This window comes from Ochotona curzoniae, unplaced genomic scaffold (genome assembly GCF_017591425.1).
Source record: "Ochotona curzoniae isolate NIBS_2020 unplaced genomic scaffold, NIBS_Ocur_1.0 contig_4105, whole genome shotgun sequence".
NCBI lineage: Eukaryota > Metazoa > Chordata > Mammalia > Lagomorpha > Ochotonidae > Ochotona > Ochotona curzoniae.
In genome coordinates this window covers 6,753,109-6,780,378 of record NW_024466129.1, presented here as the reverse complement: position 1 = coordinate 6,780,378, position 27,270 = coordinate 6,753,109, and the positions used below count along the sequence as shown (strand labels likewise).

At 59.4% G+C, this 27,270-nt stretch overlaps 1 protein-coding gene across 1 annotated transcript in view; it reads right to left on the bottom strand.

Moving 5' to 3' along the window:
* Nucleotides 1–739: 739 nt before the first annotated feature.
* The window catches only part of QSOX1 (quiescin sulfhydryl oxidase 1), a 32,123-nt gene continuing 5,592 nt past the window's right edge, over nt 740–27,270 (bottom strand). Inside the window, exons 2-12 of the mRNA XM_040984346.1 lie at nt 22,351–22,451; nt 15,303–15,348; nt 14,918–15,020; nt 13,723–13,813; nt 11,376–11,521; nt 10,019–10,153; nt 8,429–8,558; nt 5,802–5,924; nt 5,042–5,189; nt 3,568–3,747; nt 740–2,348 (exon numbers count right to left, since the gene is read on the bottom strand). Coding sequence (XP_040840280.1) covers nt 1,648–2,348; nt 3,568–3,747; nt 5,042–5,189; nt 5,802–5,924; nt 8,429–8,558; nt 10,019–10,153; nt 11,376–11,521; nt 13,723–13,813; nt 14,918–15,020; nt 15,303–15,348; nt 22,351–22,451 — 1,904 coding nt within the window. The 3' untranslated portion in view covers nt 740–1,647. The remainder of the gene's footprint in view (nt 2,349–3,567; nt 3,748–5,041; nt 5,190–5,801; nt 5,925–8,428; nt 8,559–10,018; nt 10,154–11,375; nt 11,522–13,722; nt 13,814–14,917; nt 15,021–15,302; nt 15,349–22,350; nt 22,452–27,270) is intronic.

Sequence of the window (27,270 nt, the reverse complement as noted above, 5' to 3'; positions counted from 1 at the left end):
ACACTGGGCCCAGCGTCCCCCGCCTGATCCCTCGCTGCCTGCCAGCCCGCCTGGTGGACCAGCAGGAGGCCGGCAGAGCCAGCCCAGCACTGGGGAGGGAGCAGGCGGGGTGGCTGCTGCAAGAGGCTTTGAGAGGTCAAGTGGAGTGATACGGGCAAAGTGGGCGGGCCCTGCCCCCCCTGCCCAGCATCCCACCCCAGCTGCCCAGAGAGGGAGTGTCCCACCCTCAGCCCCCAGTGCCGAGGCCATCTGAGCAGAGTGAAGAGGTCAGAGAAAACCCCAAATCGGATTGGGGTCCTTGCTCCCCCTTAATGAGGTTCATTATCAGCTGCTCTGATCCTTGTGTAAAACCCAGCAGACCGGATTAGGGGCAGGCTCCGTAATCCGCTGTCTCTTCTCTGCTGCCAGCAGCCAGTCCAGACCTGACCCTCACCCCCCCGACACACACGGAAGACCTGCAGTGGGGTGGGGGCAGGACACCCAGCCCTGGAGGGAGGGGCGGCAGGGGCGGGCCTGCAAGTTCCTCGCAAGGTGTGGGAGCAGAAGCTAGCAGAGTGGGACATTAGCAAGGTGCAAGGGCCGGGCACCAAGAGCTCCGTGCACAGTCGGAGAAGATGCCCCATCCCTCGCCCCCATCGCGGCCAGCACCCTGGTGTGGCTGGATCCCAGCTACTTTGTCCTCACCTGGATAAAAGGTTTCCAAGTAACAGGTTACAAAGCACGCACACTGAAGCTTGCCTTAACAAAAATAATTTATTCCACAGCCCTCCCAAGCAGTGGGGCAGAGCGGGGGCCAAACCTGGGTATAGCCCTGCCCTCACTTTCTCTCCTCAGTGGGAGGTGGAGGCCCGAGAGGGCAGGCACTCCGTTGCTGTCCTCAGCCCACAGCTTCCACATCCAATGTTGGCACTGATTTGGGGACCAAGAGCAAGAGGCGAGACCCAGTGTGGAGGGGCGGACGGAGCCCAGCTGCTGGCTGCCACCTTCTATAGCTGTGGCTTCCTTCTGCCCGGCACCCACGGGGCCCAGAGCAAAGGCACTGCAGATCTCGGCTGTCCCAGGCTGACGCGAGCACCCACCCAGCCAGGCAGGACCACACAGATCCCAACCAACACTCCCTGGAGCAGAGATCAACACCCAAACCTCACCTGGGGGTACCAGCATGGAGGCTTCTAGAAGCCAGCCCCCACTGGGAGGTGTGAGGAACAGGTGCTAAGGCCTTTTCGTGTCTGGAAGGGCACAATGAAGGGTCTACCTGCAGCCTGCCCAGCCCAGGGAACCCTCCTCGGAAAGAGGGGGAACCTTGGAAACCGGGGTCTCAGCTGCCCCCACGGAGGGCCAAGACCAAAGCAGGAGAGATTAAAGCTTCAGCAGAGAATAGGGCAGGACTTCAGAGGAGCTATAGACAGAAGAATCCGGTACGCAGCAGGTGCAGGCGAGGGGTGAGCCTCCCTGGATCCTGCTCTTGTCCTTTGTGCATGGATCTTTCCTTTCCAGCTGACCAGGGCACCCTGCTGCTGGACTCACTGGTTCTCCTGGTCACCCCACGTGGCCTCCTAGGCGGGACCAGGGCTCCACAAGGCAGGAGGGAAGGAAAGGAGAGAGGCAGCGAGAAGACCCCGGCCCCCCAGTCCTGGGCTGGGAGGCTCAGGCTGCAGAGTGGCTGGCGTGGCCCTTCAGGGCCCTCATCCTGGCCCGGAAGAAGCTGTACACGGCCAGCAGGCCCATGAAGGACAGGGAATAGAGCCCCACACACAGGCTGGCATCCAGGTGAGAGAAGCCCCCACCCAGTACCTGCAGCCACTGGCCAGGGGCCCTCCTAGCCCGGGCTGCCACTGCCACCATGGGCTCCTCCTCAGGCATGCCTGCCAGCAGCTTGGCAGCCCCGCGGCCCACGCGCCTCAGCTGCCAGGCACCCTGGGGACCATCCTCATGGGGCTGGGGCCCTGCCAGCAGCACCGCCCCTGTGTCCCGCCTGCTCAGGCGCCGCTGCCGCCCTGGTACAGCCTCCTGCTGCTCTAGCTCCAGCGTGTCTGCCTCAGGCTCATCTGCCTCGGGTCTCTCGGCAGGCACAGTGGTTCCTGGGGCCTCTGACACCTCAGGACTCAGGGTGGAAGAGTTCTGCGTGGTCAGCTCCAGGGCTGCCACCACACCCCGGCGGGGGGCCGACCTAGCCGGAGGGGGGTCCCGGGCAATGTTTCCAGGGGAGAAGTGGCTCTTGAGGAAGTTGAGGGTGGCGCCCACATCCCACACTGGCATCGGGCCCTGGAGTTCATTGTGGCAGGCAGAGCAGAGTTCACGCGGTGGCCATTGCACCTTGGGAAACTGGGGGTCCTCGCTGGGGGCTCCTGATGGGGAGAAAACACATAGGCCGGCTGAGGCACGTCGCAGCTCTCCCTCCTGCCTGCCCATAGCTCAGGGGGAAGCAGGCAACCCTGAGAAAATGCACTGTTCTCACCAGCTAAACGGACAGGACACTTCATAAAACATGAGAATCGCACACACGCCCTTTTGCAGCTAAACGCAGCCTGAGGGTTGGGGTGGGACGCAGTGGCCCCCAGAAGCAGGGGTTGGGGAATCTCTGGCAGGTGTCCTGGGTTCAGGCTGTTGGGATGTCAGGAGGGGTCAGAACATGAGGCTGAGCCCATGTCACCCAGGGAAGACCTTGACCTAATACCCCAGTAGGAAGTACCTCTTGCCCAGGTTCAATGGGGAGAGCGAAACTGGTTAGCACATTGAAGCAGCCCAGAGGGAGGTGTAAGCACAGCGGCTGCCCTGGTGGGGAGGGGCGAGGTGGCAAGGGGCAACAAGTAGATTCCGAGGGTCTAAGAGCGGTCACAGCCACCAGGCCTGGCCTGGCAAGGCAGCGCTAAGTCAGTACTCACTAATTACTCCTGTGATCTCAAAGGGCCCCCTGCTTCCCCACTCCGCCTCGCCAAGCAGGGCGACAGGGAGGGGGCACCGGCTGCTCTGGGCGCCTTGGGGGTTGGACGAAGCTCTTGGTCGTCCAGCTGCAGCTGGGGGCAGCTGGGGTCATGGGGCTGCAGGGTCAAACGGAGCATTTGGTGGCAGGGGCGGGGCGGGAGAAGCAGCCAGGCACGCGCCTTCCTTTCAGAGTCCCGCAGGAGGCCCCAGGAGGCCCTCAGGCGCCTGCACCACCACCTGCTCAGTTCAGCTCCTCCCCCAAGCCGCCCACAGCCACGTGCACACCACTGTCACCACAGATGGCTCCCCCCGCCCGGCCTGCAGGCCTGAGGCTGAGTCGCTTTTGCCTGGTCGTCCCACCCCACTCCTGTGAACCAGAAAAGGGACAACAGAGAGCAGCGGGCCCTGGCATGGGAAAATGAGTGGGCAGTGGCCTAGGAAGACCAGGGTCTTCAAGTGCCAAAGCCTTGCTATCTTCATCCAGAGAATGGGTCTAGAGACACCGGCCCTGGATTGCAGGACTGGCAGAGGACCTGTGAGCTGAGAAGCACCTGTGCAACCGAGGGGACATTCAAGTGGCCCTTGCTCACCTGAGTCAGGCTCCCCCAGGTGACTCCAGCTCTGCTGGGGGTCCCTCCTTACCTGCGAGGCGAGCGTTGACCTGGTTGTGGCTATTCCAGAGCCAGAGGACGGCGTCATTGGTGCTCCCCACCCGGTGCATGGAGCGGGCAGCCATCTGCTCGAAGTGGCCCGCGCACTCTCGGCAGCCGAAGAAATGACGGACGTAGCTCCGGATGGCCTGCAGCACCTCCTGGCCCTTGGCTGCCGGGGAAGGAGAGCCATGTCCAGGAGCCCTCCAGGCAGTCAGCCCAACCCCTGCCCCAGCACACGTCACCCCTGCACAGGGGCCCTACACCCTACAAGAAATGAGGTCACTTCAGGGGTCTCCCAAACCCCTATACTCCTACACGATTACATGACAGGTTCCCCCCAAACACACACTTTTTTTTTTTTAAGATTAATTTATTTGAGAGTCAGAACTACAATGAGATGGAGGAGAGAGAACCTTGCACCCATTGGGTCACTTCTTGAGCGGCTGCAAAGGCCAGGCCGAAGCCAGGAGTCAGGAGCCAGGAGCTTCTTCCTAGTCTCCCCTGTGCCTGTGCAGGGGCCCAGAGACTTAAGTTCTCCTCTGCTGTTTTCCCAGGCACATCAGCTGGGAGCTAGACAGGAAGCAGAGCAGCTAGGACTCTAACTGGAGCCCACGTGGGTTGCCGGCATCGCAGGCAGGGGCTAACTTGCTAAACTGTGATGCATTTCTCTGGCACCATGCAGGCCCCTGTCAAAGATGCGACACTGCAGCAGGATGCACTGCAGCCAGAGAGAAGGGGGTGGGTCGCAGCGCCCCTCTTCTGTCCTCGCCGCTTGGGCATTCCTGCTCCACCTGCCTCCATCCCCCCGGCTCTCCGTCCTGTGCCTATGCATGGGCATCAGCCAAGGCTCCATTTTCCTGCTCGCACTGGAATCGGGCTCCACCCTGTAGACACCGCTCCCCCCAAAGCCTGCTCTCCCCCGTCCTGTATTCCTCAAGCTGCTGCCAGGGCTTCTAAACCCTCTCCCCTCCCCCAGGCAGTCCCCACGCATTCTCCCCTCAAGACCTCAGCAGTCCTGGCCGCCATCTCCACTACTCCCCACCACAGCTCTTGCCCTCCCACACCTTCCTTCTGAAAGCACTTCATTTTGGAGCTCTCTTGAATTACAGCCGGGACTCCTTTCCAGCTGCTCCGCTTCCAAACTAACTTCCTGTTAGTGCGCCAGGGAAGGCAGCAGATGGCCCGGGTGCTTGGGCTCCTACCGCCCACGTGGGAGACCCAGAGAGGGTTCTAGGCTCCTGGCTTCAGCCTGATGGAGCCACAGCTGCTGTGGCTACTAGGGGAAGTGAACCAGCAGATCCAAGATCTTCTTCCCTGACATTCTGCTATTCAGATAAACTATAAGCCCTCGCCTCCTGGGACGGGCTTCAGGCTGATGCTGTGGTGGCGTCAGGGGATTCTAGAAGGGCCCTGCTCCCCATCCCCATGGCTGACGGGCCAGGGCACGCGGGACCTGGACTCACCCATGTCTCGTGGGGGTTCTGTGCTTCGCCGACTCGCCTGCACCGTCAGGAAGTGGAAGAGGACCCACAGGGAGCAGGGGAAGCCCCGGAAGTGTGGCTCACTGCCCTGGCAGCCGATCCAGTTCACCTTCTTGGCCAGTACAGCGTCCTGAGGAGGCACGCACGGGAGAGAGAAGGCTGAGTGTGGACCTAGACAGGCAACGCAGCAGAGACCCCAGGTCGGTGTGCAAAACCCAGACACTGTGGCCCCTCTGGCGGGGTGGCAACCCCAGCATGGTATGTCCCACATGGCAGCTCTGCACACCAAGCTGTTCTCAGGCCAGCCCCAACCAGGCTCCCCGCAGGCTTCCTCGGCCCACCTACCTGCAAGGCTCCGTGTGTGGCACCCATTTCTGCCCACAGAGCACGAGGGGTCTAGAAAGGTGTCCCCACACCCCCAGAGGACCACACTGCGTGCTTGCAGGGAGCACGGAGCGCTTGTTAACAATCCCTGTGCCACACACCAGCTTCTGACCCCAGCCCGGCTGCTGGCTGGCTATGTGAGCTCAGACAAGCTGCTGACCTGTTCGAAACCTCAGCTTCCGTACCCGCACCTGCTAGGTGGGGCTAACACCCACCCCCACTGCTGTCTGCACGACTACAGCAGATGGAGGACCCAACCTTCCCGGATACAGACCGGAGAAGGGGCGCGTGTGTGCGGTTAGCCCTGCTTTCCACAGAAATCAAGGTAGGGGAGAAAGTCCTCCGCCCCCAGACTCACCTCCCTCCTGCTGTCCAGAGCAGTTTTGAAATAGCTGTAAGGGATTTTCTTTTTCTGCTGCCTCTTGAGCCAGTCATCTACGGAGTACAGGAAGTTCTGTACCAAGGGCCGGCCAGGGAAGTACTGTGGGGAACAGACAGCCAGGACTGAGAGGGGGGTCCTATGCCAAAGCAGGCTGAGATGGGATTTTCTGGAATGTTCCCAGACCAGCAGGAAAACATTCTGCCTGGGAGGGTGGCGACACAAATGTGGATTCCTCACTGCTTCTGCTCTGGGGAAGATCCCAACTAGAGGGTACCGGCCCTGCAGGCACCCCCACCTGCAGCGCAACCCCCCAGCCCCCGTGGGAGAGGGAGGGATGCTGGCACCACTCCCCAGGGCTGCTGGCGGCCTGGGTCACAGGCCATCGCCTGACCGACCAGCCAGCTGGGCCAGGCCGGCTAGGGCCTCACTCCTTTGTATTCCATGGGCTGCAGGGTAGGGGGCGGGGGGAGGGATAAGCCGGTCGAGGGGCTTCTAGGCAAGATCCAAATCTTGAAGCCGACTCCCGGGAGTCTCTGGGGAGCATGGAAAGCTACTCTGACAATAAGTCGACACAAATCTGATTAGTATCAGCACTTAGAAACCACAAGGGCTCCGGGGAGGGGATAAATAGGTGTGTGTCACATGTGCGGGCGCGTGTGCACGCACGCACACACGGCAGGGGACAGAGAAAAGAAGGCAGCAGAGGCCAAGCAGGTCAAAGACATCCACCAGCAGGTAGGGGAGAGCTCGGGGCCTGCGGATAGGACCTGTGGGCAGAGTCCGGGCGCCCAGAAAGCCCATGACTGAGGGTGCTCACAGTGGGGGCGGGGGCTTCCCAGAGTGGGACGTGGCTGGTGCACCCACCGCACCGTGGCTGTGTACACAGGCCCGGCTGTGTGCGAACAGATGAAGGCAGCGGCGACAGGAAAGCCTGGTGACCATGCGCCCCCCAGTGGCCAGCGCCTGCCCACACAGAGCAGAGCGCAGGGCTGGGCGCTAATGGGGCTGCCAGACCTAGAGCACTGCCAGCTCTCCCCACTCAGCTCTGGGTGCCCCTTGGTGCCCTGCTCCCAGGGCAGGCGGGAAGTGGATGAGAACTCCGGCCGGCCCTTCCACCGGCTGGCTGGAAAATCCTGGGCTGGGTACATTACTCTCTGTATCTTCATTTTATTTCATCGTTAGAATGGGGACTGCCCTATAACCCGTGCCGAGGCCTCTGAGCAGACAGCACTGGACAGGGCCAGCCTGGCAGAGCTCAAGGGAAGGGGCTGCTGCAATAGCTGAGAAAATGCTAAGCAAACGAGAGGAGGAGGGTCAGGCCGCTCTGCTGCCTCCAGGCCGCTGGCCCTGCCCCGTTGCTCTCACTGCAGGGTACACTGCAGTGCGGCCCCTACCCCGCTAGGGCCAGCCCTGACCTTGCTTAGGGCTCCGGCCCCGGGGCACCTTCAGCCCCAGCTCAGGAGGTGCCACTAAGAGGACACAGTGGCAGCCCCCACCCAGCCCCCGGACTGTCAGACATCCTTTCCCCTCATGTCTGGCTGGACACAGCTCTGCCGAGGGTCCACAGCAAAGGCCAGTACTGAGGACGACAGCGGTGTGAGACCCACAGAACTGCACTGCTGGGGTGATGCCTCCAGGTGTGCCAGCCCAGGGCCAATGCTGTCCTTCCCACCGGCCCCAGGGCCTCGGGGTAGGGGGCACTGTCCTGCTCTCTGCCCTCTGCAGCTGTAGCTGTAAACCCTGTTGCTCCCAGACCTCGGGAAGGGCTGTCATAGTGTGACGGGGAGTAGGTTAGCGCGACTCAGTCGCTGTGGGACTTGGCAGCTTTCCCTCTGGCCACGCTGCCTCTCGTGGGACCCTCTCCGTGCAGCCACACAGGCGTGAGAAGCAGGCCGGGGTGGGGTACGGGAACAGAGATGAGGGACAGGCACAAATCCCACCCCCACCCCCCAAGGTGGCTCAGGTCCGCAGAGCGGGCACGCAGGGCGGAGGGTGGCTGACTCAGCATTTGTCCAGGAAGGGGACTGGAGCCACGACTGAGTCAGCAGTGCTCAGCGGCAGGAGTTTTAAGTAGGGCAGCGCTGGTGTGGGATCTGGAACTGGGCGAAAGGACACGGCCAGTGAGCCACAGCCCCCTTGCCCCATTGGAGGGGGAGGCGTGGCAGACAGGGGACACGGACAGCGCAGCCCCCAGACCCTGGCTCAGGTCCTGGAGGCAGCCCCTGGTAGCTGGCAGACCCCATGCAAACCACCCGAGCTCCCGGGCTGCCACCCAGCCCCTGCAGAGTCAGCCAGGGGAGCACACACTGAATCAGGTGGGGCCGACCCTCGGCTCAGGGAGGATCAGCCAGCAGTCTGCAAGGAAAGCAGGGAACCTCAGAGAGCATGCTGTGTGGGAAAGCCCTGGCTCCTGCTTCCCCAATGACCTGGGAGGGACAAGGGGCTCGGAGTGAGAGGAAGGGTCCTGCCAGGCAGGTGGAACCGCAGTCACACTGGGCCAGCTGGGGTTCTCCTCCCCCAGCCCTGGCCTGAGGCTGACCGGGGCGGACCTGAGCATGGGAGGGGCCGGTGCACTCTCCCCACGTGGGCCCCACCCAGCTCACCTTGGCCAGCACAGCCACGAACTTCTTCAAGGCCGCCAGGCGCTGTCCCTCCAGGACGGAGAACTTGCCCACTTCCACCCGCAGGATGTAATGCAGCGCAGATTCCAGGTCGGCCATGTAGACCTTGGAGCTGAGGCCCGGGAGGAGGAGTGGACAGAGAGAAAGGGGCGTCAGCTGGGTACCAGGCCGGGCTGGTCAGAGTCCTGGCAGCCTGAGATATGCCATGGGACCTTCATGAATTGCTCGGCACAGACAGGATGCTGAGAGCACTGAATGAAACACAGAGGGAGACCCTCAGTAGAGGGGGGGGGGGGGGCCCGTGCAGGCTCCAGCCAAAGGCTTCCCGGCCTGCGGTCCTTGCTCCTCTCTATGCTGCCCTGCACTAGCACCTCCCACATCAGGAAGGCTGCTTATGCACACATACGCCATGACTCCGGAACAGCCGGGGCCTCCTGGCAGGACCCAGGGTTCAGCTGCCCACAAGGCTGGGAAGTGGGGGTGCATGTGGAAGTGAGCCAGGTGTTTCCTTCCAGGGCAGATGTTCTCACAGTTGCCACATCTGGCTGTGCTCCCCGGCCCCACTACCCTGAACTATTCTTGTGTTGTATCTGAACAAGTGTTCCCTCTCCCAACAGGCTAATCCTCTATCTGCAGCACTTACATCCCATATGGATGCCGGTTCGAGTCCTGGCTATTCCATTTCCCATTCAGTTCTTTGCTTATGGCCTAGGAAGACAGTGGAGGATGGCCTAAAGCCTTGGGACCCTGCACCCATGTGAGAGACCTGGAGGAAGCTCCTGGCTCCTGGCCTTGGATCACTTCAGCGCTGGCCATTGTGGCCATCTGGGGAGTGAACCAGTGGATGGAAGCTCTTTCCCTCGGTCTCCCCTTCTCTGTAATTCTGCCTTTCCAATATAAATAAATAAATAAATCTCTCTTAAAAAATTAGAAGCAGCCATGGCATTGAATGAGGTGGCAGTGGGAAGGTGCCCAGTGCAGAGCCTGGCATGTAAGGCTAGCACACGCTGGCTATCGTGGCAGGCTGAGAAGGATCTACATGGTCCTGACTCGAATGACCCCCCTCGACCACTTCCACCCCTGGCTCTTTCCTTCCCCCTTGACTTAGTAGTCACACTCTCCACGTGCCATCCAAGAGGCCTCTTTGAAACCAGGGACCCTGCCTGATGCTCCCACGCAGCCTCTCCTGGCACCTGCTTTCCCAACCCAGCTCTGAGCTCCTTCCGGTCAGGCACTGACTGGCATTCAACAGGCAGCTGGCTGCCAGGGCCTGCAGCTGGAGACACACAACTCCATCGCCTTACCTGCCACGCCGGGAGGCTCCCACAGGGCAGGGCCCAGGAGGCACGGGGCACCTGGCAGAACTGGCATTCACGCAAAGCCATGTGCCTTCCCTGGAGGGACTGTGGGCTCCACAGCGGCTGGGGCTGCCTGTGCGTTTCTGGGTTCACAGAGTCCAGCCCACGGTAGGGAGCATTGCTCCAAGCTGTCCCCTCTTTCTTGCCCACCACTGCCCATGGCCTGACCGAGGTGGGAATGGAGGAGGCAGGAGGGAGTCAGGCGTGTCCTTACCGATCTGCAAATTTCCACACTGTGGGTGCTATCTTGTTAGACGTGGTGGGCGCCACGGTGGTGTGCGAGGCCTCCCTGGTGAGCCCGGGCAGTTTCCGCAGGTACGCCGTGTAGGATGGCCTGGACTCGGTTAGCCTGGGAGGGAGGAGGGCCGCAGAGGTGAGCATGGAACAGCAGCTTGCTCCAAGCATGTCCTGTCTGAAGGGCCAAGGTCTGCAGGTGCTGGGCCCCTGGGGAACAAGGTCATTTTTGCACACACCTCCAGGCACAGTTCCAAGGTTAGCTCCAGGCTACTGTGCCCTGGCTCCCCTCCAGCCCCTAGTAGGGAGGCCTGGTGGCTGTGTGATTCTTAAAGACAGCAACACCAACAGAGGGCTAAGGGGAAGGCGGGCAGTAGGGGGATGCTCTCCGGCCCCATTAGTCCTTCCACTTTTTCTTCTGGTGGAGAAGGGTCCTGAACTTGAACAGCCTGCTGCGCACCAGCTTGGAGCCGCCCGACAGGAGAGGCTTGGTGATGGTGCTGGTGATGGGTGGCCCCAGGGAGCTGGCATCGGCAGGCAGTGCTTTCCACTCAGCAGTCCTGGCCTGGCGCTTGCCAATGAGCAGGTGGCCGGGGCAGCGTCGTCACAAACAATTTTCCCCTCCACCAACTCCAAGCGAGGAGACAATGCCTCATCTCCCTGCCAGGGCTGGCCCCCGGGAGCCAGCCCCATCCTGTGCCCCTGCGAGTCTCTGCTGGGCCAGCCCGGGGTTGCCTGGTGACGTGGGCTCCAGGGTTGGGGCCAGGGGCTGCCCTGCTGGCCTCCTCCGGGGCAGGCACGGGGGCACCACTGGCCTCGAGGATGCTCGGTCAAGCCTGGCTCTCGCCCTGGCTCTCCAGCTCCTCACTGCAGGGCTAGGCTGCCATCAATCATGTGCCCAGGGAGGGCACTCAGGCACCATCTGGCGCCATTTAACGGGCCATTCAGCAGCGGGAGCCTGACAGAGGGCCGGGCTGGCCTAATTGTTTTCTCTCGCAATTCTGGAACAGCCTATTGTCTGGTTCCTAATGAACTTTTGTGCAATTAGGAAACCAAAGGGAAGGAGGGTCAGCATTTCTGAGTCCCTGCCAGGCCGGCAGCCTGCCCGTGAGTCTGTTGGTGCCTGCAAGGAAATGACTGCAGGGGCCGGGCCGTGGTGAGCAGGGGCACAAGTGTGCAGGCCTAAGGGCAGTAGAGACCCTGCACGCACCCCCTCCTGGTCCCCCACCCAGGGGTACGGCTCTAGCCCTCTCCCACAAGCCCCCTCCCCCAAGAAAGAGCTTGTCTCCCAGGGCAGGCAGGACGCGCCCAGGGAGCGAGGTAGAGGAAGCACTCACACAGGGACCCGGGAGACAGAGCCATTCCGGAACAGCAGGTAGCAAGATGGGAAGTCGGTAACAGCAAACCTGCTCACCACATCTCTCTGGGTGTTCAGCACCCTGCGTACCGCCAGGCCCTGGTGCTGGGACAGGTCCAGAGTCACCTGCCAAGACAGCAAAGCAGCACACCAGGGGCTGAGGGAGCCCGCGCTGGGTCCTCAACTCGCCAAGCCTTTCAATGAGGAGATGGTGGGATGGGTAAGGGACCTGGCACCAGTCACATCCAACCCCTGGGATGGTCAGCTGCTACAGCCCAAGTCGGGCCTCCAGGCTTAGGCTCTCAAGGTCAGGGCCAGATAAACACACGCTGTGTCTCACTTGAGAGCAAGCTGTAAGAACCATTAAGGGAATGTAAATTTCTGGCCTTGGCAGCTCTTGCAAGCGCCAAGATCCGATATGGATGTTGGTTCATGTCCCAGCTGCTCCACTTCCCATCCAGCTCCCTGCTGAGACCTGGGCAAACAGTCAAGGACGACCCAAAGCCTTGGGACCCTGCACCTGCGTGGGAGGGTCAGAAGAAATTCTTGGCTCCTGGCTTCAGACTGGCTCAGCTCTGGCTGTTGTGGCCACTTGGGGAGTGAACCAGCAGATGGAAGATCTTTCTGTTTCTCCTTCTCTCTATAAAGCTGTCCTTCTAATAAAAATGAATAAATCTTTTGTTAAAAACGTGGGTTCTTGTTTTCTCTTTTCCTAGGAAACTTTTCTATTTACATGGCCAATTTAAAAAAAAAAAAAAGCACTCATGAGCACGTGGGTTTGATTTTGATTTTTAGACATTGTCTGTGCTCCCTGTCAGAATCGCCTATCGCAGGAGCACCCATCAAACCGGGGAGCAGTGCTGGGCGCCCCAGCAGTCCGGGCCACATCTCTGCGACTCAGTATGACATTCACGCCACGTGCCACGGGCCGAGAGTGGGGGAACTGCACAAACCTGCTGGTGCCTGTGCTTCCGTAAGTATTTCTGACAAAGAGGGCACGGTGGAGCAGTGGAGTCAGGTTGGCCACTTGGGACACCCACAGTCCAAGCCGTGCGGTCCTGGTTTCTGATCTGGTTTCCTGCCCCTGGGAAGCAGCAGCTGCTGGCCTCCCGGCTTCCTGCAGCTCCTTGTGGGGAAGCCCTGGCCAGTCCGGGAAGCTGGAGTTCAAATCAGTGGATAAAAGAGCTCTCTCTACCATTCTGCCTTTCAAATAAATTCACCTTTTAAAAAAAGCAGCTTTTTTTTTTTTGAAGACCCTCAGGTTTAGAAGTAAGATCATGTCTCCTGGTCACAGGGCCAGCATGTATCACAAGCGGGCACTCCACTGCAGCTGGGTCTACCTCCAGGGCGTAGGCTCTTGGCCACTCTGCCCTTTTGAGCACACCGCCTGGATGCTGGGCCCTGGGCCCTGTCCCCTGGGCTATTCAGGGCACTGTGGCAGTGGACAGGAGGAGAGCAGTTGATCTCCACCAGTGTTGAACTCTTGGCCACAGGCATGGGCCTGGGTATGCATGTACCTGGAGCCCAGTGGGGGCAAGCACTCCTGCAGTGAAGCCACCTGCCTGGCACCAAGCTCAGAGGGCTGGGGGCTGAGCTGAGTGGGTCCCAGCAGAAAACCTACCTGGAGCCACTCGTAAGGTTTCATGTCAGCCCCACCTGCCTCCATGTCACCCTGGCCTCCTCCCACGGGGCAGCTCCCAGGCCCAGTTTGTCCCACTTTTACATCTAAGAAAGCCTTCCAGGTGGTCCATGGAGAATCCTCTGTCCAGGCAAGAGGTGTGGGTCTTTACAAAGCACCTACTATGTGCCAGGTAGACAGGACAACATCCTCAGCACAGGTAAGCAAGTTTCCCAAGGGACAGAGCACACATGATGTCCCCTGGTCAGGGACCTCCCCTTGCCCAGGAGGGTCTGGCTCAGCTCTCAGGCCCTCCTACCCCAGACACGTCATCCAGCAGTTCGGAGTGGGCTTGGAAACCAGCTGGATTTGTTCAAAACCCTGTCCTGACAATTTTCTAGCTGTGCCATCCTGGGCATGCGACGCTGGAGTTGGAATCATGTGTATTAATGGTGACTGGCAATTAACATGTGTTAGCAGAGGATTCTCCGTGGAGCACCTGGGAGCTCAGTGCTCCACACACAGCAGGTCAGGGTCTGCTTTCCAAGAGTGGGGACCAGATGCCAAAGTTTTCAGCTGCAAAAATGCCCAGTCCCTGCACTTCCCATTTCTCCCAGCAGAGGTCGGGCCAGTGCCAAGTTCAGGAGGAGATCCTAGACTGGCCGGAAAGCCTTGCCTTCGGAACAGGGGGCTCTCCCAGTGGGCTTACCTCTCTCCCCAGGTAGGAATCTTCTTTTTCGAAGATCAAAGCCAGGTATTCTTTATTGTTTCTTGCAAAAAATCCATCAATATCCTTCAGCCTGCAAGAGACAATATCGAGGTTAACTCTCCCCAGCCGGGAAGAGCCACAAGCCCCCACTGGGGTCCCTCCACCAGCCCACTAGGCCAGGTATGGCAAACACTTAGTCTCTAAGGATGCCGCCCTACTCCCCGGCCCGGCTCTCCACCAGTCCCACCCTGCTGGAGCTTTTCCTGTCTCTTTCAGGAGGCCCAGGAGGGATGCTCTCAGACCTGGGCAAGGCCCAATTTCCAGGATGTGCTTGTTACTGGTCCCCAGGGAGACCAAGATCAGGACCCATCAGAGGAGCCAACCAGGAAGCTGCCCTTCCCTCTTGGGCACCGGGAAAGGAACTGAAGGACCAGAAGTTTCCAGGGGCAGGATTCGATGGCAACTCAGCCAATTTCACTTTCAGCCAGGTTCCTCGGGCGGGAATGAATGGGAAGGCAAATTCTACAGTCGTGGCAGTGGCCACACCCGGCCCGGCCCAGGGCCCAGGGAGACTACGATTAGTAGTCTGTCTGGGGGCATAGTCTGTCTCGGGGCAGGGGAACCCCTCAGTTCCTGGGACCTCCACTGGGGTCCCTGTCAGTAGTTCCTGCTGGCCGTGGATTTGATTTTTCTCAGCAAGAGTCCCCGGAGCCAGGCATTGGGCTCATCTGGGTTTCTCTTCCAAATGTGAAGGACCTGGGTGTCTTCTGTCCGTCTCTGGAACACCACAGGTAAGACACCACCCACCTCTAGGTCTCATCTTCCTAGGCAAGAGGCAATGGGGAAGCCAGCCTGGCGGGGGCACAGATCTGCCACTGGCAGCACAGGCAGCTGAGGGGACTCCCACTGCAGCCCCAACAGCCCTGAGGGAGGCAGCCAGAGCTGCAGCAGGTGGGAGACCTGGAGAACCCACACCTGCTCTGCTTCTCCACCTGATGGAATGTGACCCTGCACTCACCAAGCTGGCCCCCAGAGCAGAGGGGGCCCCAGGTCGGAGGAGCGCAGCAGCTGCCACACTCGCTCCAAAGCCCCCAAGTCCTGTAGCAGAGGCAGCGACCCCCACCATGCAGTTCCCACCCCCTTCAATCCCAGGCCTGGGGCCCCAGCCCACACTGCACTAAAGCTGATCGAATACCTGGCAGGCTCCAGAGGAGGACAGGCCGAGGGCCACTTGTCACGGTGCGTCTCCAGGGCATCGATGAGCCTCTCACGCAGCGTTGGCACGTCGGCACCAGCCACTGCGAAGGAAGCGGGTGTGGGAGGGCATCAGGGGAGGACTGGATGGCATGCAAGGACATCCAGAGGGCTGGGCACATGGCAACACCCTGTCCCATCCTCCCTCCCGCCCTTGCCCCTGAGACCTGCAGTGTGCCCCCTGCCTCTTCTCCCCCTGGGCATCTCCCAGGCCTACTGGGAGGACAGCTAGAAGTCCCTGGGGACTTCCTGTCGGTGTGGGGGCTCCCGTGGGAAGGAGAGGAAAAGGCAGGCAAGGCCACCCCAGACAGGGTCAGGACACCCACCTGGCAGGGTCGTTCCCACGCCGCCCTTGGAGAACGCCTTGAAGAACTGCAAGCAAACACACAGTGATGCAGACGGCGGGGGTGCAAACGCAGAGCCGAGGCTGTGCTCACAACCCAGCCACCAGGAACTGCAGAGCCACAGCCACTCCCCTCCCCACTGTCCTCGCAGCCCGCGCCTCGCCCACGCCCACCCATGCCCGCAGGGTGCCCAGGAGCCCACTGTGGCACCCACAGCCCTTGCTGGAGACAGACTCCATCTCTAAGGAGCCAGCGCGTGCGTGGTTACAGAGAAACATTTTTACCATGGCTGCTTCTCCTGGGACACATTTGAAAAATAAAATGAAGCTGCTTCCACCTTTGGGGAAATGTCAGCTCCCCCTCCTCAACCCTCAGCTTCCCTTGTCTTGAGCCTCTAGCCTATCACCTCCATTGCCACCAATCCCGGCCTGACAGGGTCGACCCTCAATGGGGGTCCCCAGCCACATCCTCTGCAGGGCTGGACCTGAGACCCCAGAGAAACAAGCCTGCTACCGCCACTCCCGCTGCTCAGCCCGGCTGGACTGGAGGCTTCTCCTGTCCCACGGATGCGACATCCTGGGCCTGCTCTGCCCTCTCCTGGGCAACCTCTGAGCCTCAGCGTCCTCCCCTTGAAGAGGAGGAGGATTCCATGGCCTTGAAGAGCTGTTGGGAGGGTTCCCCAGCAGTGGTCCCAGAGCCATTAGCATAGGAGCCCCCGCTGACAGCAGCCAGAAGACACTCACAGCCTCTCTCAGTCGTGACGGTCGCCCCTCCTCCCTACAGTCAGCAGGCAATGTTCCCCAGCCAGGGCTGCTTTGGTCCAGCCCTTGCAGGCAGAAAACCAAAATGCAGGACTGGGGTGGTATTCTGGTGGAGTAGGCTAGGTTCCTGGCATCCCCCAGGATCCCTGGGTTGGCGTCTCAGCTGCTCCACTTTCAGCCCAGCTCCCTGCCTACGGCCGAGGAAGGCAGCAGAGATGGCTCAAGTCCTTGGGTCCCTGTACCCATGAGACCTGGGAGAGCCTCTGCCCATTGTAGAGCCAGCTGGGGAGCGGACCAGCAGACAAAAGATTATCTCTCCTTTTCTCTGCGATTCTGCCTTTCAAAAAAATTTAATATATCTTTTTTTTTTTTTTTAAATGCAGGACCGTTTGTCTCCTCCCCAAATGTCTGCCCCTCCCCCCACATGAGTAACAAAGTACAACCTGGCCACCATCTTGACCTGCCTGCACACTCTCCCCGCTGCCTCTCATCTCACCTGGGCCCTGACACCTACTCGCTGCTTGATTCTCTTGTCTCTGGCTAGATCATTAATATAAATGCTTATTCTGGAGAAAGCTATGCATTTATTTGTTGGACAAATCTTGACCTAACAGCATTAAGAAACACTAATAGTCACGGATTTCCTAGATTGCAACATGAGCTCCAATAGGTAAAGCATCTACGTACGGACACTGGTTCTCAGACACGAAATGGGAAAGGCAGCTCTCGGGGGCATGGCCGGTGACAGTCACCCAGCTAGACAGTGGTCTGGCCACAGCAGCCATTCCTGGCACCAGTGCCACTCTTTGTGTTCAGACTGGACGGACCCCGATTTGTTCCCAGTTAGAACGCCACGGAGCTGCTGAGCTTCATACAGTGCTACGGCCCCGTTGTTGTTGGTTCAGAAACCGCCAGGTTAGCCAAATCTGAGCAGGTGCCTGAATTTCAGAGGTTGGACATCGGGCATGGAGCTCGGGATGCCTGCCTGCCTGCCATGTCAGAGTGCCCAGCTGGATTCCGGCTCTGCTCCGGACTCCAGCTTCCTGCTGACTTGCACCTGGGAGGGCAGCAGACGATGGCTGGGTCCTGGTTGGGTCCTGGTCAACCACGTGGGAGACCCAGACCGAGTCCCCAGCTCCTGGATGAAACATCAACCTCTCTCTCTGACTTTGGAATCAACAAACTTTAAAAGTATGTTTGAAGAAGATAAAAGATTGGTATGACCTGCCTCCAAAGGTGCCTGCCTGGGGCTCTGAAGGCAGTGGCCGTGGAAGCGTGGAGATTCAGCAGCAGCCAAAATCGGGCAGACTGGGCAGGGGGCTCCCAGGAGACCCACCCACAGGGTCCTCGCCCCTCACGTCACCACCTGAACCCCACTTCCCACAGCTCAGGCTACCAATTCATGCCTGCTATCATTTCCCTTTTCCTCCGACAGCCTCTCCCCCCCCCCCCCCCAGACAAAGGTTAGAGAGAAGGCCTCCTTCCTGTCTGGCTGCCGCCTTTCCCTGCACCCCCACTCATCTGCTCCCTCTGTTCCCACGACCCTGGCCCTGCCTCCTATTGCACCTGTCCCCAGAACCCTCCCTGGCTCCTCTGCAGGACCCGATGCTGCTGCCCCCACCAGCTGCCCCTCCACGCCCAGCCGTGTGCCACTGCGGGGGCTCCATCTTCCTTGAGGCTCCGCTCCATGTCGCCGTCCTCCCCAGGTTCACGTGAAACCACCCCTGCCTTTTGAGCCTCCTGCTCTCTCACCCCCATTCTTGCCATGTCGTGAGCCCCAGGGTCCTCCTACAGCCCCCAAGGTAGATCTCAATGCTCCCTTCTGTTTGCAGAGCTCATGGAGGGGGAATGAACAAAGGGACAAAGCCCAGGCCAGTGCTTTCTGCTGTTTCAGCCAACAACTGCTCCATTCGCAGCCGGAGCCTTCCGCCCCAGGTCCTCACCTGTGCCACACTTCTCACTGGGGCAGGGCCGCCTTCACCCGGTGGGGAGGGAGCATCTGCCGCCGCCCCGCATGCACGCACACGACAGGTTCAGCCTCCCCAGCTGCTTTCCTCCCCCAGGGATGGTTCTCCTCCCTGCCACCCAGACTGGCAGCTTGCTTCCTCATAAGCCCCAGCGCCCGGTGTCTGGACTGCTGTGATTCTGATCTCCATGACAACCTCAACAGCACTTCTTCCGCACCTGTTGCCCTCCGCGCCCTGCCCTGAGGACAGCCCCAGTCCCTGCCAGTCCCACTACTGTGCTCCTCCTCGCATCTCTGCCATGACTGCCCGCGACACCTGAGTAAGGACCAAACTCCCTGCATCCGACCCCTGCTGGATCTGACCCCCCCCCACGTTCCCTTCTGCTGCCCCCTTACTCCCTACTACACTCCAGCCACAGGGGACTTTGGCCTGAACTTGCAAACAAGCTGCCAAGCCCCCCCTGGGTCCAAGAGGCAGGACAAGAGTGTATTCATTTCTGCCATGGAGCCTGGCATGGTGCCGGGGGCACAGCACCCCAAGGGACTCCACAGATGTCTGCTCAGTCAGACGGGATCTCTGCCTTTGATCACCCCTGGAGCGCATGGGGAAATCTAGTTTGGGCACGCTTTTGCCCTCTTAAGAAAATGTACCCTAACTCAGGTGGTAGTGGTGGTGCAAGTGGGCACCAACCCCAAGGGCAAGCAAGGCTGCTTGGCAGGCAGGAGCAGCCAGCACCCAACCCTCACACAGGAGCTCCTGGAAGGCAGCCAGCCTCTGCCATCCAGCAGGAGCCCAGATGGTACCAGGCAGGTCTGTGCGAAGCTGAGCAACAGCTGCCTGGGCACACGTATCCTGCTGCATGGCCGGGCAGCACTGAGGAGGTCTCGGGCCAGACCTGAAGGGAAGCCTATAGCTGCCACAGGGGGAGCCATGGCGGACCAGGGGCCTCGGACAGAGGCTGTTGGAATCTTGTCCTTGCCATGACATCCTGCCATCTGCAAGACCCACTTCAGGACAAGGCCCAGCCCTGAACGAACACACACACACACACACACACACACACACCACGCCTTGCTTTCAGGGACCCATTATTGCTGGGTCCCCTCCTTCCCAGCCCCCTCACCCCTCCACATGAGCTTCCGCCCATCCAGACAGGTCTCCACCTCCACTGGTCTGCCCAAGGGCCTTGGCTCTCCCCCTCTGCCCTGCCTGTGATCCCCTGCCCACACTCCTCTGTGTTGGCCACACCTCAGCTGCCCTCTGGCAATGGGGAGTCCTCCCCCCATTAGGGTGAGAGCTCCAGGAGCCCACGGAGCCCCATGCAGTAGGCTCCGGGCAGCCTGCTGGCCGCCATCCCCCCAGCTGGTCAGTGTGTGTGTGCTACAGGAGGGAGACCACACGCCAGCTCTGGGACTGCCCCGCTATGCTGAGTACAGCACCATGCACCCAGCCACCATCCACGTGGCCGTAGCTGGCCCACGCACTACCCAGGCCACAGAGAAGTACCCACTCACCCCGAGAATGAGAAGGAATAAAATGAACATTTACCCAGCATTTTCTCCAAACCCCACCATAGTCTTGGTGTGTTCACACATGAAGGCCCCACTTCAGGGACTGCTGCCGTGGCATGGCAAGCTGAGCCTCTGCCTGACGTGTCAGCATCTCATGTGCACACCAGTTCAAATCTTGGCAGTTCCACTTCCCATCCAGCTCCCTGCTAATGTGCTTGGGAAAGCAGCAGAAGATGGCCCAAATACTTAGGACCCTGCAGCCACATGGGAGACCTAGAGCAAGCTCCAGACTCCTGGTTCTGGACCAGCCCAGCCCTGTTGTTGTGGCCATTTGGGGAGCGAACCAGTGGATGGAAGATTCTTTCTCTCTGGTTGTGTGTGTGTGTCTGTGTGTCCTTCTCTCTGTAACTCTGCCTTTCAAGTTAAAAAAAATTGTTTTTAAAGAAAGCCTATTTCACTCTCAAGAATGATCAGATGAAACAGATACCACCCACTTTTCAGACTAGGAAACTGAGGCCCACGGCTTGGCACAGTGACACGCAGTAGGCAGTCGGGGGAGGACTTGGACTGCTCCTGGCCTGATGTCCAGGAATTTGGCAAAAGGAAGACCCAGCCGCTTCACCCCAGTGCTCTGTTCTGTGTCAGCCTGCTTCCAGCCCAGCCTTGACACTGAGGGGCCCCAGCTAGCATTCACGGGGAGCCCTCCCCCTGCCAAGAACACACGGCCTCCGGTCCCCATTGTGGCTGTGGGCAGCTAGCACGGTGCTGGGCAAGTCCCCAGCTTTAGTGTGCCGGGATTGGGACCTGCATTCCAGGGACAGGGAGTTTGCTAAACAGGCTGGGTTAGTGCAAGTTCGCTGTTTACTCATGGTGACAAGGGGCTTGCAGAGGAAAAGGATGGTGACACAAGGTCACCGGGTGGCCCTGTCCCCAGGAAATCGACAGCATTCTCCCCTTCCCCGCTGAGCAGAGGCTGTGGGTGGGCGACAAGCACAGGCTCCAGTGGCACAGGGTTTGCTCTGCTTTCCAGGGAGCCTGGCCTCAAAGGCCACGGGCTCAGCGCCCCGAGAGACCTGGAACCTGTCTGGGCAGTGTTTGCCTAAGAGTGGATCTGACGACCTGCAGCTGAAAGAAACTGTCAAGGCAGAAAATACCAGCATGTGTTGCCGTTTGAGTACACATTGTTTTGCGGCACCTCTGTTTTAGCTGTGACAGACACAAAACCATCTGTGGGATCAGCTTGAGGCCGGAGGGCAGAGATGCGGCCGGAGCCTGAAGCACTTGGCCCAGCTAAGCCGAAACAGAGCTGCAGGTTGCTCAGGGGAGGCGGGGGAGGCTTTGCCAAGAGAGGCCCTGACACCTGCTCTCTGGGGAAAGATGACTTGTGGGACGGCCCTGCCAAGCAGGTGCTGCCTGTCCGGAGGCAGGGGGAAGGCCCACCCGGCACCCCTCCCACAGCCAGCTGGGTGGCGACGGAGATGACGACTCCTTCGCGGCATCCAGGCTGCGTGTGCTGCGTGACTTGGTAGGAGCTAGGAGCCCTGAACAGCCACCTGCCTTGGTCGCCGCCTCCCCAGTTTCTGAGTCCAGCCTCTGCCAGGCAGGAACGGGAAAGTCCTGGCTGTCAGGCCTTGCAGGGTCCCAGCAAGGTGTGCCAATCTGGCCATGGTGGCATGGCAATGCCCAGCCCTGCACGGAGGGAACTCCATGATGCCCACGGCTTCGCCTCGGGGCAGCCCACTCGGCTTGCTCAGCCCCATTCCCTGGTTCCCAGTGCACACGCCACGGGGCGGGGAAAAGGCCAGTTCTGGCGGGGTGTAGGGGTGTCTTTTACATTAAAGGAAGGACTGTAGCACCACACAGCAGCCCAGCTTCAGCTAAGCCAGGGAGGGGGCCCAGGTCCCAGGATCCAGGAGTGTCATCACCAGGAGGAGAGGAGGGGAGGCAATTGGAGCCATGCTGCTGCAGGAGCCCGGGCGGTGCTTCCTAGACCCACGCTCGTGGGGTCATTGGGCAGAGTCCTGGCCCGCTGCTGGGAACGCCAAGTACCCAAGCTCAGAGAGCTCATGTTCCGGGGACGACAGTTGGCAAGTCGACTCTCAAAGGCATTTCCTGATTATTCTTAGGGGCTGGAGGGGAAAGTGCTTTTCTTGGATGGGGAGGCAGGGCATTAAGTCTCACCAGAGGTCAGGAGAGAGAGACTGGGGTGGAGGAGGATCCACGGTCTCCAATTTGGAAGAAAAAAAAAAACAACAGGACTAGAGCACGGTGTGTGTCCTGCCGGGGCGCCCTCCCCGTGGCTGTGGCTTCAGGGTGTGACAGCACGCACACTGCACACCGGATCCTGGGCACGTTGGGTGAGGCTACCCTTCCCCCTGTCCCCCCGGGGACCATTCTGAGCACCTACAGCTCACAGTCCTGACCTGATGGGGGGGCGGTCTGCTAGGTCTCTGGGGCCAGATCCTGCCCACAGATGGATCCCCCGAATCCAGGGCTTCTGAAGTCAGGTCAGACCTCTCAGGCTTGGTGAGGCCCAACAACCAACACTGCCTGGCCCATAGCCCTCACACGACCCTCTCTCCCTTACAAAGGACAGATTCTCCCAGACCCAATGGACCTCTGTCTTCCCACTGGGTGTTGCATGAAGCTGGGGCTGAAACCAGCCACAGAGAGCTCAGAGAGCAGGGAACACAGCAGGCAGGCCAGCAGCCCCAACAGGCACAGGATGCACAATGCCCCCTTCCTTGCCAGGACCACCCGCCCGCCCGGCCACAGGCCGGGCCACACGCACCCTCACGGTGGGGAAGCCGGGGATGTTGAAGTCCCTGCAGATGGCACTGTTGGTCTCATCAGCGCAGTCCAGGGCAGCGAGGTTCAGTGCTGGCCGCCAGTCTGAAAGGAGGAAACGCCTGGTTAGGGAGGCCACAGAGCCAGGTACCCCTGCCCCAAGGACACCGGCCCTGCCCAAAAGCTCAGAGGAACAGGCTCACTTCTCCCGCAGAAAAAGACCTGAGGGGGGCCTGGCCCCTCAATCCGCATGAATCAGGGCCTCACAGGAGCCGCCCCCTAAGCCAGGGCTGGCCTCCCTATAGTGGGGGAGAGACGCAAACAGGGTTAAGCCACCATGGGGACACCAGCATCCCATGTCAGAGTCAGCTTAGAATCCCAGCTGCTCCACTTCCCACCCAGGTCCCTGCTGATGCACCTGGAGATGGCCAGGTGGGTGGCTGATGGGGGCTAGGGGGCTAAAGGGAGAAGTAGGAGGAGCCTGGCCCCCAGGGGAAGGCTCTGATGAGGTGGAGCGCCCTATGGCCCTTGGGGCACTGGAGGATACAATCAAGTTTCTAAAGGGTGGAGGGCTTAGGGTGGGGGTCGGGGAGAATTCCCCGGTGGATCCTCAGAGATCTCTGAGCCAGAGATACAGGCAGTCAGGCCAGCTTGGATGTAGTGGAGGGATGGGGGCCCCTGCTAGACGTGAAGACAGGAAACCTACAGGAGGAGGGAAAGGGGCCTTGAATCCAGGAGCCACAGGGAGAGTAGCAGGTAGGCCCTGCTCCTCCAGCAAACCAGGCCAGGGCTCGGGAAGCAGCCAGCAGCTCCCACACCCGGGGGTCTGGAAGGCAAGACCACCTACAAGGCTTACGTTCGGCCACGCCAACTGAGAGAGAGCAGGGCAGGTGTCTGCACAGCATGGACCTAGCCCTGGGCTTCATGGGAAGTGAGCTCGGACAGCGGGGAGCACCAGCAGGCACACCGATCGTGAACAGGGCGCTGCCCCTGGGGAGGCTGGAGAGCCAGGACCGAAGGACAGCAGCAGAAAGGGGCCCCCCACCGCCTCAGCTGGGTGCCCCTGGAAGCTCCAGGGCAGGTGCACAACTCCTCCTCACTGGGCCCCAGCACAGCGACCCAGCCAGGGCCCTCCACCTCCATCTGGAGCTAACACCATCCAGGCAGCCCAGCCGGTACCCATGAAACACAAAATCTCTTGTCTGCCCCAGAACCCATGCCTAGAGTGTCCGAAAATAACACCATTTCAGAAGGCTTCAAAGCCCAGGAAGACTGGATGCCCTGGGGAGGAATGGGACCCTCTTAACGTCACGAGACAGTGGCAGGAAGGGCTGAGCTGGCCCAGCCCCACTCCGCAAAGCAAAGCAACCCAGCTGGCACAAGCTGGGCTTCTCACGGGCAGGGCAGGGTGCAGTGAGGAAGCCCCCCCCAGCCCCTGCTCCTTTCCTGGGCACTGGAGCTCCCCTGGCAGGAGAGTGAGACATCTACACGCAGGTTTGCACCCACACAAACATGGGTTCAGTCAGGACCTGCTCCGGCTCCTGTTGGCACTCTGGGAAGATCACTGCCCACTCTCACCTCATCCCACCACCAGTGGGGAGGAGGCAACCCCGTCATCACCGCTCAGAGGAGGCTGAGCCACCCCCAGGCTGCTCCAAGCCTCACTTCCTTCTTTCTCTGCTCTGCAGGCTCGGGGAGTTTTCCTTCACAGGGGTGCCAACTGCTCCAATTACAAAATGATTTTGTCTTCTAGGTGAAGCTCATTGTATCTGGCTGGCAGTGGTCAGAAGCCTCAATGGAGCTCAGATGGCATCGGCAAATGTGCCGTGTCTCTCCTGTACCCAGCGTGTCCAGGTCAGTGCTCCCACAGCCCTATCAGGAAAGCCAGATGGCATTTATCTCTAAACCCACTGCTTTCCCCAGCTGTGGATGCAGAGATTGGATAGCCATGCCCCAGGCACAGGCATCCGAGGAGCCTCAGCTCATAGCCTCTGTGCAAAGAATCCGGAGGACTCGGCCAGCTTCCTGGGACACCCTGGCTGGGGGGCTGGGCAGCGGAGGCCCAGCGGAGGCCCAGAGAAGGCAGCACTGCTTGGGGAGCTGTCTCCACCTCCCGGAGTTCCTATGCTCTCACAGGACCTGCCCAGCCCAGGTGCAGGTGGAGGCGGTGGCCAGGACCTGTGGGATGCAGGGAGAGTCCTGACTCTTTCCTGGGAATATCGGTGTCAATACCTTGATGAGCCATTGTGACCCGTCAACCTCTGGTTTGACCTGCGGACCAGACTCCTCATCACCGTGGTATGTCACAGTCTGCCTGGATGTTGACAGGGCTCCCGCACCAGGCCAGACAGATTGAGCCAGAACAGTCACTTGCACCATATCTGCACGTCACCACGTTGAACCAGGTCGTTGAGCTGGCCTTCCAAGAAACAGAGAGCCAGCGAAATCCCCAAAGGGGCTGGCTCTAGCCTACACTTGTTTAACCTTTAAAACAAGTAATCTGGAAACAGCCCCTCTGCCTTTTTGTTCCCTTGGAGGGGAGAAATCCTAGGATCCTAGCCACCTGTGTGTCACCTCCACCCAGAACTGGTCATCAAGGTGCCTCTGACAGCTCTGCTGGCCACAGACGGTGCTGATGTCCCCTGCGGAGCCAGAAGGCACCCGGGACAGGTGCCTCGGAGTCTGCGTCAGGTCCCCCGGCCAACCCCAGGGTTGGACCCTGCCCTTTTTGCATTGAACCCTGGCGTCATTGTGACTTTTAAATCCAGAGTCCACATGTGCTGGGAGAGGACAGATGACCTTTCGGGATTTGCGGTGGCTGATGAGTCACTGGCCAGAGTGGAAACGGAGACAAAAAGCAGGACAGGTCCTGTAGGGGAGGCCTCAGGTTCGTGACTCAGGTGTTAGACAGAAACTGACAGTAAATGCCGGCAACTGCAGTGCGGGCTGTGAACCCCAGCTCTCGGAAATCCATGAGGAATGCTGTCTTCTCCCTCTGCCTGTGTCTTGTGCTCACTTGGGGGGAAATCATTGCCAGGTCAGACGGGAGAACCTCAGAGCCAAAGCTGCTAGCAGCGTATTCGGGAGCTGTTAAAGTACTGAGCAGCAAACCAGACTCCTGAGCCAGGATAAATGGTTCAGCAACACAGGTCAGCAGAAAACCTCCTGCAGTGAAGGGACACCAGGAAAGCATTACAGGACGAACCCCTGCTGCCTTCATCTCATTCCGGATCCAAAGTGCAGTCCGGTCCTTTGTTGTATCAAAGAACCTGGGACTCTAATCTTCCTAATCTTCCGGGGACTCTAATCTTCCTGTTACACCTGCCTAAGCCCCAGGGCCTGCGCAATGGCCACTGTGGCTAAATCCTTGACTTGAATGAGCCTGGATCCCATATGGCGCCGGTATGTGTCCTAATTGCTCCATTTCCCATTTAGCTCCCTGCCTGGGAAAGCAAACGAGATGGCCTAAAGCCTTGGAACCCTGCACCCATGTGGGAAACCTGGAAGAAGTTCCTGGCTCCTGGCTTCAGATCAGCGCAGCTCCAGCTGTGGCAATCACTTGCAGAGTAAACCAACGGAAGAAAGATCTTTCTCTCTGTCCCTCCTGTCTGTAAATCTGCCTTTTGGCACAAACCAATAAATATTTAACAAAGAAGAGGAGGAGGAGAATTAAGGTCCTTTTCCATCCTGGACAAAGCAGCCACAGGTGCAGCTGCAGCTTGCAAGGCCAGCACCCCATACAGGACACCAGTTGGAGGCCTGTTTTTCCAGGTCATAAGCAGGGAGCAGGATGGGAAAAGGAGCAGCTTTCCCATATGGCATGCATGTGGAGGATCTGCCTATTATGTCACAGTGTTGAGCCTTGAAATAAATAAATCTTTAAGAGAGAGAGAGAATATTAAGCCCTGAAAGCTACAAACACAGAAGTGGTAAAAATCTTTCTTTTTCTAAAGATTTATTTTTATTTGCTTGAAAGGCAGAGTTACAGAGAGAGGGAAACATCTTCACTCTTCTGGACACTCCCCAAATGGCTACAACAGCCTGGGCTGCGGCAGACTGAAGCCAGCAGCCCAGAGCCTCTGTCAGGTCTCCTACACGGGCACAGAGGCCCAAGCACCTGCGCCATCTTCCACTGCCCTCTCAGGTGCACCAGCAGGGAGCTGCATCAGAAGTGGCAGAACCAGGCCTTGAATCAATGCCTGTATGGGATGCTGACGTCACGGGTAGCAGCCTAACTTGCTAAGCCACATTACTGGCCCTAAAGTAGTGAAATCTCATAAAAGATAATTTAGAAGTATGATGGCCTGTAGGTGGAACAACCCAGACGAACAACATCATGGGTCCAGCGTGACAGCCTAGTGGCTAAATCTTCGCTGTGAATACATTAGGGTTCCATATGGGTGCCAGTTCGTGTCTCGGCTGCTCCAGTTCCCACCCAGTTTCCTGCCTGTGGCCTGGGAAAGCCGCAGAGGATGCCCAAAGCCTTAGGACACTGCACCCACATGGGAAGAAGCTTCTGCTTTTGGATCAGCTTATCTCTGACCACTGCAGCCACTTGGGGGAATAAACCAGTGGATGAAAGATCTATCTCTTTGCATCTGGAAATCTTAATTTCCAACAAAAATACATAACTCTTAACAACAAAAAAAAGCTGTCATCATGGCACAGCAAACAAAGCCACTGCCTGTGACACCCGTGTTCATGTCCCAACTACACCAACTGTTCCACTTCAATCCTCCCCTCTGTTAACGTGTGTAGGAAAGCAGTGGAGGATGGTCGAAGTGCATGGGCACCTGCCACCCACATGGGAGACATGGATGAAGCTCCTGGCTCCTGGCTTCAGCCTGGCCCCCCCTTGGCCACTGTGATCATTTGGGAAGTGAACTAGTGGATGAAATACGTCTCCCCCTCTCTCTCTGTCTCC